This window comes from Athene cunicularia, assembly GCF_003259725.1.
Source record: "Athene cunicularia isolate RWA chromosome 3 unlocalized genomic scaffold, athCun1 chr3_part1, whole genome shotgun sequence".
Taxonomy (NCBI): Eukaryota; Metazoa; Chordata; class Aves; order Strigiformes; family Strigidae; genus Athene; species Athene cunicularia.
In genome coordinates this window covers 98107613-98124703 of record NW_020799097.1, presented here as the reverse complement: position 1 = coordinate 98124703, position 17091 = coordinate 98107613, and the positions used below count along the sequence as shown (strand labels likewise).

Sequence of the window (17091 nt, the reverse complement as noted above, 5' to 3'; positions counted from 1 at the left end):
AAACTGTTGACTGAAACTAGGTGATTTGTTAGTTTCAGGGGTGTCTCCACTGATTAGCAGGTGAAAATTAATTAGTGCACAGCTTCAGTGATGACTGCAGGGAGACTGAGGCAAAGAACAGATGGTTGTAAATGACCTAGTTACTGCTGCCTGAAGAGTCACACCATTGGATATTGTAAAATGGTCTTGTCTGATCTTACCCTGTTGTGAGCAGAAATTCAAATATGCTGCCTCTCTATGGTGGCTTAGATACCAAAGTATATTTTGCAATACCTCTTAGGTAGGAGTTTGAATGTGGTTAATTCTCATGACTCAGCTGAAGAGCAATGACACGTTTAGAGGTGTTACTCAACCACTTGCAATCTTCTCCACTCGCTCTGATGAAAGTCGTTTCACACTGAGACAGTAGCTGCAGAAGTAGCCAGAGCATTTTATATTTGAGTAGGGAAATATAATTTCTGAAATTACACTTTATTCAAAATTTTATTGACTTGGGGGGAAAAAAAAAAACAAAACTTAAATGAAACACAGGGATGATGATAAGTTCATTAAGGATTGTCTTAAACACGGATTTTGGTGGTGAATTACCTGTATAAGTACTTCATTTTGCCATAAACTTCAGTCACTTCATTAGACCTTCCAGACCAAATTCAGCAAAGCTGAATGCATGCCTGACTCCCACTGAGCACAGTTCTTCAGCTAGAGTACATCATGTAGTCAGTATTACACCTTCTATGCCAGATGTTAAATTGGGATGTCATGCAATTCTTTTAACCTGTTTTCTCATAGTTCTCGACAAATTTTGAATTTCCTGCAATATGGTTGGCCATTTCAAAAGGTTTTCCTTCAGAAGCTGTCTTTTGTGTTTGTGCAGAGGATTTGATGTAGCTGAACCCAATCCTCTTTACAGGATGTTTTAACTGAAGGTCTTAGGGCTTAGCTTTTTGCTAGTTTGCTGTTCAGCTTTTTCCTAAATCCACATCCCCAGTGGAAATGTGTCATCTTGTAATATTTGGTCATCTTCTATTGTGGGAGTTAAACCCAGTTTGGTTTTGAACAAGAAGAAATTTTTCTATAAAGAAGCATCTTTGTATGAGAAGCCAATTTCTCTTTCAAAGCCTTGGGAAGCATCCAAAATAAGAATAAAAATGCTAACTTGTCAGACTGCCATAGTCTTTTGCATATTTAAGTATCAAAGAAAAGATAAAGACAGGATTGTACAATTGTTACCTATAGCAAGGCTAGAGTAACACTAATTTAGAACTAAAATTAATCTACTCGCACCATTTCTATGCCTAAACCACAGAGGTTTATCACAGTAAATATTAGCTATTGATGATTGTAATCCTCAAACACTGCACAATATCAGTCTTAAGAGAGCTTTTTTCCTTTTTGCAATTTCTGTGCCATGTGAGCAATAGTAACTAGTAGAAGCTGGACACAGGGTTAAGAATTATTTCATCTGAAGGCAGAGAAATACACAGCAATAATGTTCATGTAGGTATAGAAACCAGGTAAAATCCTGTGGTGAACACACTGTTGCTAAAGTTAAGTAGCAAATTAGATGATAAAACTGTGGTATGTACAAAAATATAATGTCAGTGATCCTCACAGTCTTAAAATTCACACAGAACTGACCACTAACTTTCACTTTAAGTTGTCCTGTATTGGATTATTCATTTTAAATTCCAGATAGAGGACTTAATTCTGAGTTAGTCTATATTTCAATGTATGTATTTAATAATTCTTATTATTTTTCTCTGATAGTTGTGTTGTGGGGGTTTTTTTTTAAACTCATTAAGATCTTTTAAATGCATGACCCTCTGGCATTAATGCAAGTAAAGCTGTGGAAAAACAAATGTTGGTCTCTCTTTGTGGAAAAGCTTGCATAAGTAAGTACATAGGCATTTTAAATGTAAAATACTGAAGGGAACATAATGACTGTGACTGTGAAAGCCAATCAGAGAGATAACTATCAGTTCTGTGGCCGGCTTACTTGTGCTGTGGATAGAGGCTAAAACATTTACCTGACAAAATACAATAGAAGTGTTGTTCTAGTGGAAAAACCACACATCCCAACTTTAAAATTCCTACATTGTCTCTTTTGTCTGATGTGAGACACCACACAAGTAATTTAACCTCTGAGTAGCTCCACCTTTTTGTCTGTAAACTAGAATTTTATTGATGTATACCTACCCTTAAGGATGCTGTGCAGTTTTTAATTAAGCAGTCCAGCAAGCACAATGAGATACATTAAAAGTGTTAGCCGTAGAGTGGAGAGCAGGATGAGCGGCAGAAAATGAACTCAGATAGACTTTTGGTAACATGAATATTGAAAATTACAGTCTTTGAAATGAAGCTGGCCATAGAAATTAGAATCAAATCATTCTGTGGCAAAGCTTTCCTCTGTTGATGCCACAATACAGATTTCTAATCCATATTCTGCATTGAAGCTTCTGTGTGTAGAGTAAGTGCTGATTATGCCAGAGATGGATGGTGTGGAGTAGAGCCCCAGGGGACGGTTTTGTGAGGGAACCTTTGCTCTCCAACTGTTGCTGGTAAAACTGATTAATTTTGATTTTCAGCCCTTGCTTAACAGCAAGTTGCCAGAATGCCAAGAAACTCCTCCCAATATACTCTATTGGTAGGAAAAGTATATGTATAATTGCTAAAGAGGAAAAATATTGTCCATTTTTTTGAGTGTTCAGGTAGGAAGCATAGATAACATTTTGTGCTGAAACAGTTCTCTTAATAAATAAAATACTAAAGTATTTAGTTAAGAGGGGGTGTCAACAAAAGTAAAGTCTCTTATTCCCCCCACCCCCCCAATGGAGCATATAATAGAATGTTTTCTGTTATCTTGGATTTAAGCATATTTAGTTAACACTTTTTTTTTTTTTTAATTTATTTTTCAACACTGTTTAATGTTGCTGGAGAAATGGCACGATGCCGGTTGGTAGCCCAGGGCCAGAAACAGAAGTTGCGTATTCTGAACATTTTTGTCATCTTAAAGTCTGGGATAACGCTGGCTGATATACAAGGTGTTTGGGGAGTAGTTGAAAGCAACATTGTGTTCCACTTAGCCAGCTCTGATACATCTTCTCTCCAATTTCTTGACTGTCTCAGGAAAAAAATATATGCTGTCATGTGGGTAATATTTTCATCTAATAGCAGGTGATGTTTAATCACTATACAGAATGGCCATCTTTCTGCAGAATAACTAGATGGTAACGCAAATTCCTATTGGTAGAGCATAAAGTTGTGCAGTGTAGGAATTCACCCACACCCTGCTGATACAGTTCGGAAGAATAAAGGTGTTGCTTTGAGATCTTCTGGCGTTTGTGTCTGTGAGCTGTAGAAGGCTTTCTGGCTGCTTGGATTCCCAGGGTGCCTACATACTGACAAATCTGCGGTGACCTTGAGTGTTCATGGGAAAGAGGTTAAGCAACTCTTTCTTTGAAAAGCATGAAGCCTGCCCTGTTAGCCTCTGAAGTAGATGGTAACTAAGGAGAGGCTAATGAATTTCAGATAAGGTGCACAGCAGGTGTCCTGTAGCTCAGGTTACAAGCCTGTTGAAGCCTGAGCCATTGTTTTGTTTTAAGGAGTATGAATAATTTACTTTTTACCCATCCATTAAGCTACCTTTGCTAGGACTTACTGGTTCTAATCAACTCTACAAAGCTGGACACTGTGGTGAAACCCCATGAATCCAAAGACAAGGCTTTCTGCCTTCTTCAGGGGGAAAACTGTCTGAGGAGCATGGCTCTGTGCATGCCTCTGCAATAGTCACTGCTGTGTGGTGTGTAAAGTGAGATACCGTCCCTGCTGAGTGAGCACAGCTCCACCCAAGACGCAGGGCAAGTCCTGAGCTACTTAATCCATGTTGAGCTCTGTGATGGCCATCATTCCTAGTCTGATTACTAGGTCAAGGGTTTTTTTTTTTAAACTGTGGCTGCCATCAGTCAGTCTGGTAGGGCCTCTGTGCTTCTGGCTTCTGCCCGAAGTCAGTGTTGCACCAAGACTAATGTGTAATCGTTTTTGTCCTAGTCATCTGCAGTAGGTAACTTCAGGCTCTTGGTGATAAGTACCAAGCTCACAGATGAACTAGGAGGATAATTTCATTGCTGATTGTTAAGATTTAGATTTAGTCATCGTGTGATGACTGCTGTATGACAGCATCTATTTATAATGCTTCTTAGGGGTTAAAAGTTTTTTGAAGTTCTCAACTGAAAAATGCTGAGAATAAGACTTTGCACTTCTTTAATTCCTTCTCTCCAATCATCCTAAACCACTTTAAAATATTAATGAAATGTGCCATTTTCAGGGGAAATGAAAGCATGGAAAAATCTGTTGAACAAGGTGGTTTTTTCCAAAAGCCATGCCAGTTGTCAGTAAAACTGGATATAAATCATTTCAATAATGGGTAAGGTTCATGTTGTTCTAGGCACTCTAAAAATGCACACAAAGAGGTAATTTCTGCTCCGAGGAGATTTTGTTCCAAGTAGGTTTTAAATCAGCAGCAGGTAGAGACAGAGAGATGATTGTTCCATGCAACAGGTCAGGCATGACACAGTCATAGAAGTCTGTGTTTTAAGCACTTGAGCTGGATTTTGCCTCCCAGTAAAGAAAATAGTCAAAAAACATTATTTTTTTGATATATAGATATATATATATACACACACACATAGTAGCTGTAAGCTGTTGCTCTGGAACACAAAACATCAGAGAAGCCCTCAAGCAATGCTTGAAAATGCTATATTAAGCTGTTTAGGAAGATCAGACACCATAATTTGTAACTGGTGTGTCAATAAATTATTGTTCATTGAAGACAGTTTTGCTCCGTAAATATTGATACCAAGTTTGAAGATAAACACCAGCAGAGGAAAACATTTCCTTGCTAGGAGCAGAAAGATAAGACAAGCTCTTAAAACATTTAGATGATGTTGGCATGTCTGCAGCAGCACCTCTTTAATCTTACAAAGCTTGTACCACTCTATCTGTATGAGTTTTATAATGCAACTAAGTGGCTCATGGTAACTGCTTTCCGTTAGCCCGATGCTTATTAAAACACTTCCAATTTTGTTTATAAATGAACATTTCACAAAGGAGCTTATTTTTAAAAGGCATATCAGTGTCAGCCCACTTCTGCCTTCCAAATATATTTCTCCTAATTTCTGTCATTTTGAGGTTAGATTAAAACTTCAATGATACATGGGTAAGCTTTAGCCTCAGTGCTGAGGGAAAAAAAACCCAAACAAACAAACCAACCAAGCCAAAATATGTCAGCAAGCCAGATAGGCAGTTAAATAAAATACTTCTTATTTCCACACAGGTAGAAATGTAGGAAGTGCTGTGAATCATTCGGTCTCTTTGTAACCTGTGAAGTTTCTAAAGATCTCTTCCTACAGCTTCATTCCAGTTAAATTCTCTTTGAGCAGACAACATTGCACACATTTTGGCCTTCCACTTTGTTTAAAGGCGTGTTGAAATGAATAGAAAGCCTATCAGCTTCCTAAAATAGCGCCCCCTCTTGTAATTTAATCCACTGAATAGTTGTAGTATACCTCTGAGTACAAGAAGCCCTCAGAAATGAGTGATAATTGGGTCTAATAACTCCAAGGAATGATGGTTATTTTTTAAATAGTTGTTTTTGCTAACTGGCCTTGAGCTTGCTCAGAAAATTTACATTGCACAAAATTTACATTGCCCTGGAGCAGCAGCAACTTCAGGAATCTTTTTTTTTTTTTTTTTTTTTTAAAGTTTAGTTTTTCTCTCTGAAAGTCTCAATGGTTAGACTGATTGCAAGTTTCATGTAAAACTTGTGACAGAGTGCAAAATCCTGCCTTGCTGTAGTTAATGTCTAAAACTCCACCTCCTTTCAGGGTTGGCAGTATTGTGTGCACCTGGGACATTTAAATTGCTGTTTACAATTGGCAAGCCACACCAGAATACGTCACCCCAATCTAGGGATTGGGTGGAATTTCAGCTACGATTGTCCAGGGAAACAGTTCTCTTATGCCTGCTGCCGACCTTTACATACTCGCTGTGCTGCCAGCAACAATTGGGTAATAATGTATTTCCACAGCAGCTGGTCTTTGTATACAAAGCGGCTGTTCAAATGAGCTAAGAGACTCAGGCAAAATTGTCAAATTGGTCTAGGTAGAGTATGAAACAATAGTATGCCCTTCAGCTTAAAATTCCATAGCCAGTTTTGTATTATTTTTAGTGGAAACAGAGCATCAAAACCACTTCTGGGGCCTGGTATTTAAGGAAGGTTATGGACATCTCAAAAGTGTGTTTGTGTGTTGGGGGCGATTCCCCTTCATAGGAAAATGTTTGTTTCTTTCAAAATAGCATTTATCATCTGCTAAGATGTCAGCGGGCCTTTTTATGCAATGAATTCCTCTCACAGTAAAAACTTCTGCCATAATTTGAATGTATTTAGTATTACTTCTTAAGTACTGTTGGTATAGCTGAATAGACCAAAATCACTCTAGTGATCACAATTCTGAGTCTTATGCAGAGGAGGCAAGACTGATGCACAACAGTTTATATATAGAAGCGGTAACAGTCAGATACGCCTGATATCAACAGAGCTAAAGCAAGTAATGCCTTCAACTCCTATTAGGAAAGGCTTGAAAAACACATTCTTGACTAACATCAACTGAAGGTCACCCTTCTTTATTTTATTCAAGTTTTAAAATTGCTGCTGTTTTAACGGGTGGCATAATTAGAGGGGAGAACTTTGAATCAGCTTTTATTAATGAGAAACTTTGTTACCATCTATCCTATTCCTGAGGAATCTGGACATAACAGATTATACAGGATTGTGCTTAACTTCACCAGATGGTTAGTTACATGGAATTCACTTAGATCCTGAGAAAGGTTTGGTTCATTGAAATGGTTTGCCTGATTAAATTTAAGCATGGCATAAATAGGCCCTATATAGCCTAACTGTTATTTCTACCCAGTAGGTTTCAGTCTGTGTATGAAACTTGCAGAGAGAAGATAGGTCTTAATAGTGTGTGGTACTTATGTACGTTTCCATATTTCTCTGAATAGGTGCCAGGGGTCTTGCATACCTTCATCTGCAGTTACTAATTGAAATATCATGCAGACATAAAGAATTTGTCTTATTCCTACTCTACAGCAGTGCATCACATCTGACATAAAAATGAGCACAGTGGGATTTATATACCAATCACCTATTAAAAATTTGATTCATTCTCATACCTTTGGTCTCAGGAGGGCTAGAAGGCTTTAAAATACTTTTTAATTCGCATTTCAGTTGAAGTATGTAACGCATCCTACTTCAAGCACTAGTACAAAAGTCAAAGGAAAAAGCACGGGAAAATAGCAATTACTCTTTCATAACAACTGCAAAGGATGTTATCAATGCTACAGATATTAAAGCCATTTATTTGCCATCACCAAATAAAAGCTTCATGTCATTAAAACATGTGGCTGGTATTAACTGAAAAAGGGACAGGAAATTGAACATTAAAGGTGACTCTGCCCTTAATTCACTGTATCACTGGGGAAAGGAGGAGAAGTGTTGTAGTGAAAGGGCGGGGACAACTTTATCTTTTGAATTTCCTGCCTTTCATCAGCTACTATTACAACCCGCATGTTTGTTAAAAAAAACCTCTGAAGCATTATAAACCTGATCAGTGCTTCTCAAAAAGCTTGACTGTATTTAGATGCTAAATTCTTCAGTGTAAATCATCAGTTCCCTCCAGCCTCTATATTTTTTGCAGTAAAAAGAACAGGTTTTGCTTTTTGTGAAATGGTTGTTTAAATACTACATTTAATGAAGTCAGTGGAAATTTCCATTCTTCCAATTTTATTTCTGAAAGGCTATATCCCAGAAAACTAATTTCTGGAAGCATTTTCACAATCCTGTTTAAACAGAAGTACTGGATTGTCTTTTTAGAGTGCATACCAGATTAGTTGTTCTCACTGTCTATGTAGACCTACTTTTATTTATACTAAGCGAGGAGTTGACTGGTTTTGTGGTTCGCTTGGTATGATAATGTGATGACTCCCCCTTTTTTTGTTCTGCCTTTCTTTATGCTAATTTCAAACCAATATTTAATTAGAATAACTACATCTTTTGACTTAGAAAATAATCACAAATTGTAATCACAGATACTTTACTGTCCTTACATTTAGTGTCAGCTGCAAATTGCTTTCGTTAGTAGCAGCCTCGTGGCAGTTTATGAAGTTGCCATATTAAAAATTCAGAAGGGCAAACAATTATCTAATATTGTTGTAAACCACGGGCTTCTCAAATGATTAATGGCCACATTCATTCTCTAAATAAATACGAAGTTTTGCAAAGAAACATATCAAAAAGGATCCAGTTCTGTAAGGTTTTGCTGGAATAATCCCCATTAACAATCAGTATTTGTCTATTGTCTATTACATGAGTTTATAAAACCTAGATGCCTCATTTAAAAATACATGTTTCCACCAGTCTCAGGTTACCTTTCTGTGATCTTACCATTCTGGAAGGTATGCAATATCTTGTCAATAAATTTAATATCTTCTTAGGCCTAATTTAAGACAACCATGTAAAGTAAGTACTCAAACAGTAAGTTTGTGTGTCTGTGGGATTGTGTGAAAAGCCTAAACTTAACTTTCTGGCAATTCCTTTCCTTTTCTTCTGTTGTGCTTATTACTTAATGATGCTAAATCCTAATTTGCTATTCCAGACCATGAGATGCTGATGACATCGTTTTTTCAGGCAGCTAAAGTTAATATTTCCCTGCATCTTTTACATATATTAACCAAAATAAATGTATTTTTCAGAGTCCCTTTAACCTCTAAGAGCACAATATAATATCCTGATTTTTGACTTTTTGTTTTGTCTTTGTGTTCTCTTCTGTGGCCCAGTTACTCAACTGGAAGCTTACATTCCTGGGGAATACTCAATCCGCAACTAAATATGTTTGAAATTTAATATGCAGATTATTATTTTAGTGTTCAATAGAATTTATTTTAAGATGATCCTGTATTTTCAATGTCACGTGCCACCATTTTTCAGTTTCAGTGTTAACAGCCCATTAAGATGAAAGGGACAAATCACTTCTTGTGTTACCATCTCAGAGCCTTGATGCAGGTAGGCACTTCATCACCCTCCAGTTTGTAGTTAGGTCACATTTTCAAATTGGAAGGTTTGAATTAGAAAGCTTGGTCTCATTTAGTGTTAGAGGCCCCAGTTTGCTTTAATTCATTTCCATAAGCTCAAAATCTCTGTGATTTATAAAGCTATCTAAATGAAAGCTGGGATTCTCGACTTGAGTGAATTAAAAAAATACGTAATTTTCCAGTAACATCTAATATTCAGGACTCTGAAAATGAAGATGGTTCTTGACATACTCACTGTGTGTCATTTCTGTGTTTTCTGATACTCTACCAGGGATTGTGGTTATTGATTTATAATAGTAGACAGAGCAGCTGGAATGTAACAAAGCTTTTTGCTTCAGAATTAACTATCCTTGGATGTATAAGATTACAATATGAACAGTATGGTTGCCCATAGTTAATACATTTGATTTATCATCTAAAAGTGTAAAATTAAAGTGAATTTAATGCACGTGAATGGCACTAATACAAAAAGCCAAGAGACTTGGGTTATGCATTATCTGCAAAATTGATACAGTGCAAATAACAACTGCTCCCAGTTACAGAGGTAACATAGTTTCTTTCTTCTGTGGTCCTTTGTTCCTGCATTGATATCACATATAAGGATTCACCATTTGAGAATTGTGGCCCAAAATTTCATATAATTAACTGTTACTGTCCAAATATTGTCTAACACCAACTCACTTTTCACTGAGCAATTATCAGTTGGAGACAACTGTGAATCATCAGTTGATGGACAGGGCTTGACTGCAAGTCTCTTTTTCCATGAACTAGCCTTCCTTCTCTGGTAAGAGTATTTGTTATGTTTGTTATTGGCTCCTGAGCAGTCTTCTGTTAAAGACTGAGATTTATCTCTTCTGTTGTCTCTCTCTTCTTTCCCTCCTTTCCTCCTTCCCTCCTTACAGAAAAATCCGTAAGAAGTTCACCAGATCACAGCTGAAAAGAGCTTCCAGAAAACCTTGTTCTCCGACCATTGCAAAGGCAAAGTCTCTCATGAACAATAGGCAGGCACAAACAGAACCAGGAACCATCATGCACTGAAGACATCAGAGCATCAGCATCATAATCATGTCAGAATCATGTTTAATTGTGAATGCAGATACAAGACCTTCCACATCTTCAAGACAGAAACACTGTATGGACAGACTGTGTCTGGGTTCTGAGTTCTGGGCAGGATCCAACAGCAGCCCTTGTTTTCCCTCGTCTCCGCAAGGGCTACTTCTGGTTCGCTGTGCAGGCCTATCCAGGGTTGTCCAGCTATTCCCTCCATTTTTTTAACATCAGCATTGGCTGGTCAGGGAGAGACTGTGCACTGACCACACTGAAGGAATATGGATGCAAAGTCCACCCACCATGTTTGTCTATGCCATCTAATGGCTTGATACAAAAATATGCAGCTTTCAAAACTATTGCAGTGTCTTTAAAGCGGGATTTAGCCTTGAGCAGCTTGCATTTTCAAAAACAACTGCAAACATTAGGTGTTCATATTTTTCAGTATTGGCTTGAGTCACTTTGGATTTGATTTTCTGAACTGCTGAGCATCCAGACCCTGAAATGAGGACAGGGAGTTGTTTAACAGTTCTGAAACTTAAACGTAATTAGTGGCCAATTTTCAAAATGCTGGCCATGTTAGCTTTGGTTAAAATCCTGGAAAGTATTATCTGTGGCAGTGAACATCCAGCTGGACTAGTTGCATGTGTAGGAACTGGTCCCATTCTCTATATATTTGCAAGCATCCACCTATTTCTTTGGGTATTTTTTGCATTTCTTGAAGCCTATTCTGAATAGTGAAAGCCAGCAGAACACTATTCCCAGTATTTACTATTAGAAATGTCTCTCCACAAAATAATTTCTACATTTTGATATGTCTGGATAAAAATATGTCTTGCAGAATGCTTTGAAGATCCTAATTGTAAGGCTACAGGTAGATAGATACTCACCATGGAGAGATGATGTGCCTTTTGAAACTACTTGTAGGAAACTGTCAGTCCCCCTGAAAGTGGGAGTGGCAACAGAGGCAGGTCTTTTTTCTACTCAGGTACTTACAGGTGAACAATCTCTGCCCTACTTTGAAATCAGGAGGCCACCAGTGTGTAGCACTGCTGTGTAAACCTAGTTGGGGTATGTTGATTATCTGAGGCAAGTTGTGTCCTTCAATAGGTTTGGTTTCCATATGGCTTTTTAAGAGATAGTCAGACACTGAACATATAGTAAGCTGAGATGAGCTTCAAGACTTTTTTTTCCCCTCTCTCTTTACTGGGTAGCTCTAACAGTATAGTATAGATGTGAGGTATTCATCCAGTTGTGGATGTGCGCTCAGCTCTGTGGGTAGAAAGACAAAGATGTAAGTGGTATCTCATACCTCTGGGTGATTCCCCAAAAATTATTTCCCCCCCATGCAATTTATGTTTTCAACCTGAAAAAGCATCTGTGGTCTCAGCCTCTAAGTAGTGATACTCTCGGTGTAGGATTTTGAGCTCTTGAGACAATGGCCCAGATGCTTCTTCAAAAAAGAAACCACTTCAAACTCCTGAAGGGACTTGCTGATGAATTTCTGGAGTGATGGATTCAGGTCTTGTCCACTGTCCTTCACCAGCAAGAGAAGGGTGAATATGAAGGAGAGATTATGACACAAAGTGCTCCTAGTACCCTGAGCACCCTAGTGAATGTCACTGATTTAGACTCAGCTGGAGAAGACCTGCGATTCATCTGCTTACAGTTCTTTCCCGTAGCCGCTGAAGTGTGCAGCCCTAGGAGTCTTTTCTAGCCACAGGATCTGCTTTTTCCTCACAACAGGAGGGCTTTTCATCAGATAACTTGAGTGGAGACAACCTATTCTTGCTAGTAAGAATTGCCTTTATTGACTATGACATATGGAAACACCTTCTGTATAATAGCTTCCTCACCCATTAGAATAAAGAAAACATGATTATTCAGCAATCTGTTTGACTGAAAGTATGAAAAACATGAACAGAAAGAGCTTTGTCTCCCTTAGGCATCAGTGAAATCACACACAGCAGACTCATTTTAAAGTGTCATTAGTTTAAAGGTGGTGGATTTCTTACCATGCCTTATTAAGCTTGTGCTGAAATTATTTCTTTTAGTCAGTGTGCTACAATGTCTAGACAGTATTTTGTAAAATCTCTGTATGTTTCTGCTTTTGACAAAAGTGTTAGTATCCCTAATAGTCTCATTTTTACTTCTTTCCCTCTGAGGAGAGAGAGATTGGTAACATGACTCCCTGTTATGCAGCCGGCTGCCTGATACTGTTATCTTTTGCATCAAATAGCCAAGGTAAAGAAGAATCTTTTGCAGCTTCAAGCTGAGGTGCTTCATCTGGATACACTGGAAATAATGCTGTGCCCCTGCCTGGCAGTCATTTCACAGGTTTCAATAGCTAAGCCTTGAGGTGGGTAAGGCACGGAGGAGACTGCTGGAATCACTTCAGCTCCATCTTTAAACTGTTTCGCATGCAGCTGCACAGAGACTTTCCCTCCCCTGAAATGCACACAGTGCACAGAGAAACTGCACGCCATGTATCACAACTTTGTCTTTACCTGCTCTCTCTCCATCTTACCTTTCCTGCAAGACGTTCTCCAGGTATGGATGCAGGATTTACCTGTGAATTTCAGCCGGAAGTGTTGATGGAAGATGAGCTGAAGATATGTTCCTGCTGGGTTTGGGCATAAAGATTAAAATTTTTGTAGAAATTGTGACAGTCCTTACCACAATGTCATGGAATTCCATGCTTTCTGTTGAGTTAAAGATTTTTCCACTGTCTGTGAGCAAAGATAACACATTCCTGTGTAAACTGTAACAGTATATCCACAGCAAATCAGAGCTCAGTACTGTTTTTATCAAGCTTCCCAAGATAGTTATTTTAAAACTAGCTAACATATATCAGTCATCAACAATGACACTGAGTATAAACATAAACCTTAGAAGCAAGGACAAGAAGTTGGTACTTACCAGGGATGTGAGCAAGAGAATCTAGGCAGAATCAGCACTGCATTTGCAATATGATTTATTTTCCTGTTATCTAAATAAGAACTCTATCTGAAAATCTGCCTCTCCTCTTATAAATACGGGGCTATAAAACCATGCAAAATGCACAATCTTTTTGTCTCCAGAGGTCTCATATAAAAAGTAGGAAGATTGTTTTAACATTTAAAATGTCTGTGTTGCTGATTTCAACTATATAGCTATTCTGCTCTCTTGAAATATTTTATATATTGTTTTCAGATTATTTTTAAAGACCCCTATTTAGTGATGGAACTTGTGGTTCTGTGGAGTGGAAATATGAGGTTTTGAAATACTTGAGAGTGCTTGAAATGTGTTGGTGGTATGAAAACAACATTTTTTAAACCAGTGTTTTGATTAAGGGCAAATATAACCTTCATTTCTGGAGTCCAAACCTTGCAGCATGTTATGAAAAACGGCACTGAAACTGAAATGAAGAACAAACAAGCAGTAGAAATGGTGAAATGGAATCTGCACTTACAAAATGTGCACTTTTTATTAATCTAAAGTAAGAGGGGTTTTTAATAAATATAATTCAACACAGGTACTTTACTAATTATGAAGGCTTAAATAAAATGGAATGGCTGCGTAGTAGTTTCTGATACAGTCACAGCATAATATGCCACAGCCTTTCGCAGAGAACAATTATAGTCCTTCAGAAATATTATATTGCAAAGTACAATATAGTGGACACAATGTCTTTATATATGTGTACTGCTATGGTAATGGAAGTGTTAGAATCCTCTGGAAATTTCAGCAGAATAATGTTCATTTTTCATTTTCTCTTGAAGGTCCTTTATATAAACCTGTGTCTTCATAAGCCAGAGTGGGTGTCAAGAGATCTGAGTTTATATAACTGCACAGTGGAATTTTTTTGAGTAAGTCAGGACTTTTTTATTCAAACGTTGCATGTTGAGGGAGGAAACCTAATTTTGGAATACATGGGTTTTGGATAAGAGTTTTGAGGTTGTACTATATAGTGATCAACAAACAAATTTACAGAATATGCTCCTGTTGCTCATAAAGATTTAACAGTTGGTTATTGAAATACCGTATTGATTAAATAAAAAAGAAATATTAAAGAGCTTTCTTTTTTCAGTTCTGCTGTTTAGACTAAAAGTGAATTTCTCAATGGAATGGTAAAACTGGGAAGCTCAATGTTGAGTGTTTGAGGATGTGGAGCACCTTAGAATGAAACATAGTACTATTTGATTTGCATTAAAGTGTCTTTGTGTACAAACTTTGTGACTCTTGGCCCTTTTTGCAGGAAACCAAATTTCTGCATTAACACGGTCATCCTATTTTACAGTAGACTACTGAATAATCAAGAGACTGAAAACTGATGAGCTGTTTAAACTGCACTAGAGTTAAAAACACAAGTAGTTGAAATGGGGATGAGGAAAGAAGACTCAAAAGTCAAGCAGAGAGAGAGACATGAGGTATTGGTCATTGCATTGGAACACTAGAAAACGTGTTAGGATTGAACTGAAATCTAGGCAAAAGGACTCATAGTTCACAAAAAATACTAGAAGTTACGGTGCATTGCAGTCCCCAGTGCATTGGCCCATCTAAACTTTGCAGGTTGGCGTTAGTGTCAAAAACTTAGCACATTGTAAATTTGGTAGTGCATAGAACTGGTGACTTCTGTCTGAATATGGGACATAATCTGAATCCTCTTCCTTAATAGCATCTGAAGTAATTTCCCCAATTAAATTAGATGGTTTTTGCAAAGAAGGAGAGTCATACAAAGGGCTTCTGAACAGAAGTAATGGCTACTACTTCACCGGTTGGTTTGAGGCAACTCTTTCCATCTCCTAATTCCCCCATCTGTCCTGGGGAAGGCAGGATTTACTTAGATCTATGCTGCTTGGTCTACACGCTAACTTCTGTTTCAAGTGTGTGTGTTAGAATGGATTATCTTTTTCTCTTTTTTCCCCCCCTCCCCTGAAGACACCTGTCCAGATTCGCAAAACTCCTTCTTCTGTGGTGTTTGGATTTATTTGGTTACGTTTACTAGTCCTTCTGGGTGAGTTGTATTGGTATCAAGGAGGGGATGATCTCTGGAAGCAGTCCTTTGCTGGGGGAACTGAGGAAATGGGCATCTCTTTAACCAGGCTTACAAGGAATCTCAGTCAAACAGAAGGAGGACCGAGATACTCATCACTTCCAAAGTACAACTGTAAAGCCTTTCCCTTGTCTAGTTAAAATATGTACTTGAGGGACCACTTTAGTCTCTTAATTCTATAGCTCACTGTAAAGGTATTGATTACACACACAAAACCTCAGCAATGAAAGGACTTAAAGTGTTTTTCTTTTGCTTGCACTAGCGGTCAGAAAAAAAGGAAAAAGATTTTTTAAAAGGCGGCCCTTCCATTTACATAAAAGCAGAAATGATTGTTTTACTAGGAGCTGAGTTGTGTTTCAGTCCTTGGTATATGCAGAACGTCCATAAAGCACTGTAAATGCAAAATACATTGTTTGTGAGACTGGTTTGACACCGTGACACTTTTCTATGAAGTCAGATGCGTTATGACTGTTTTATTCAATTAGAAACTAGCAGATAAGTGACTGTTACCATTTCAATTTATCATAAAGGCCATATGTGGGCTTTAGGACCCTGTTACATTACAGCCACTTGTTACCACTGTGACAAGACCAAAAGGTTCTTCAACTATATGTTATTTGTGTATACATTAAATGTGTGTTCCTTATAAATTAAGCAGAGGGATCTTTATGGAAATTAAATTCTTTATCACTCATGTAAATGGTGATAAAACCTAGATGTCAGGCCAAAGCACGGTCTGTGGCCAGTAAATTTTGAGATACACACTCAAATCAAAGTCTGCTTTCTGTAGCTGGTATGTTCCTTAAGCATTAGAATTGGCACTGATACTATGTGATGAGGACATTTGTATTTAAGTGGCTTAACAGAGTCTTGTAACAAACAAAATCTCCTGCAGGAATAAAATTTTAGTCTGTACTGCTTTGGGCAATAGCGTGGGAGGAAAAGGACTTCCTACCAAGCAGGCAATTCATGGCTGCCGAATTTCCTCCCCAAAGCTAAGCTCCACTGAGCCTGGATGAGTATGATGATGCCCTGATTTGTTTGTAGGGTTTTTCTTTCCCCTGCTTGCTAGTTGTATTATTACTTCGGAGATTTGCTCCACAGTAATCTGAGTCAATAGTTTCATTAATGTGGAGGAAGCATTCATATCACCTTTGGGCTAAAAGTGCCTCTTTCTTTAGTTTCTTCTGCTTAGGCACATAAAAGATCATTCTGTATAATAATAGCAAAAATTAATTTCACAAGGATTTGTGTGAAGATGAGAAATAAGTAAAGAGGGTAGAACCTTAAACTAGCAGGATATAGCAGAATAGGACACTGAACATGATTTCCTTTTGTTACATGGGTAAAATTGTCTATGACTGAAAGGATCATACTTTCAAGCAGTCCTTTCCATTCCAGTTCTCTGGACACTGCACTTGCTTTTGCTGTATTCATCAAACTCCTCCATTTGTGCTGTTTCATCTGCCCAGTACTCATATACTGGAAACGGGAACTACTGATACTTCAACATTTCAGTCAGATAAATTATTAGGGCATATGCAATGGAAATGCAGAGACTGTAATATTGATGAATGGCTCCATATTTCTTTCCTTCAGTCTAGGTTTCCATTACAATTTTAATCTCTTTTCAGACAATGAATCTAAGAAAAATTACACTAGATGCCTTTGGTCCTTAGAATGTGCATTTAATCCCTAATCCATAAAGTAGTTGTGTTGCATGATCTGCTTGAAGGAGCTTGACTCTATTTTAGCTGTTTGTTAATCCTGCCTCATTGTTTATTTTCCCTATTAGTAACACTAAGCGCAGTATTGATTGGCCTTTTCAAGTGGACTAGACTCCATCCTGCAATTTGTAT

At 37.8% G+C, this 17091-nt stretch overlaps 1 protein-coding gene across 3 annotated transcripts in view; it reads left to right on the top strand.

Moving 5' to 3' along the window:
• The window catches only part of MTA3 (metastasis associated 1 family member 3), a 138554-nt gene extending 124305 nt beyond the window's left edge, over positions 1–14249 (top strand). Inside the window, exon 18 of one of the 3 annotated variants that reach the window (XM_026845318.1) lies at positions 10053–14249. In XM_026845318.1, the coding sequence (XP_026701119.1) occupies positions 10053–10188 (136 nt within the window). In that variant the 3' untranslated portion in view covers positions 10189–14249. The remainder of the gene's footprint in view (positions 1–10052) is intronic. The other 2 variants (XM_026845319.1, XM_026845320.1) reach the window with 2 other exon arrangements.
• The last annotated feature ends 2842 nt before the right edge of the window (positions 14250–17091 follow it).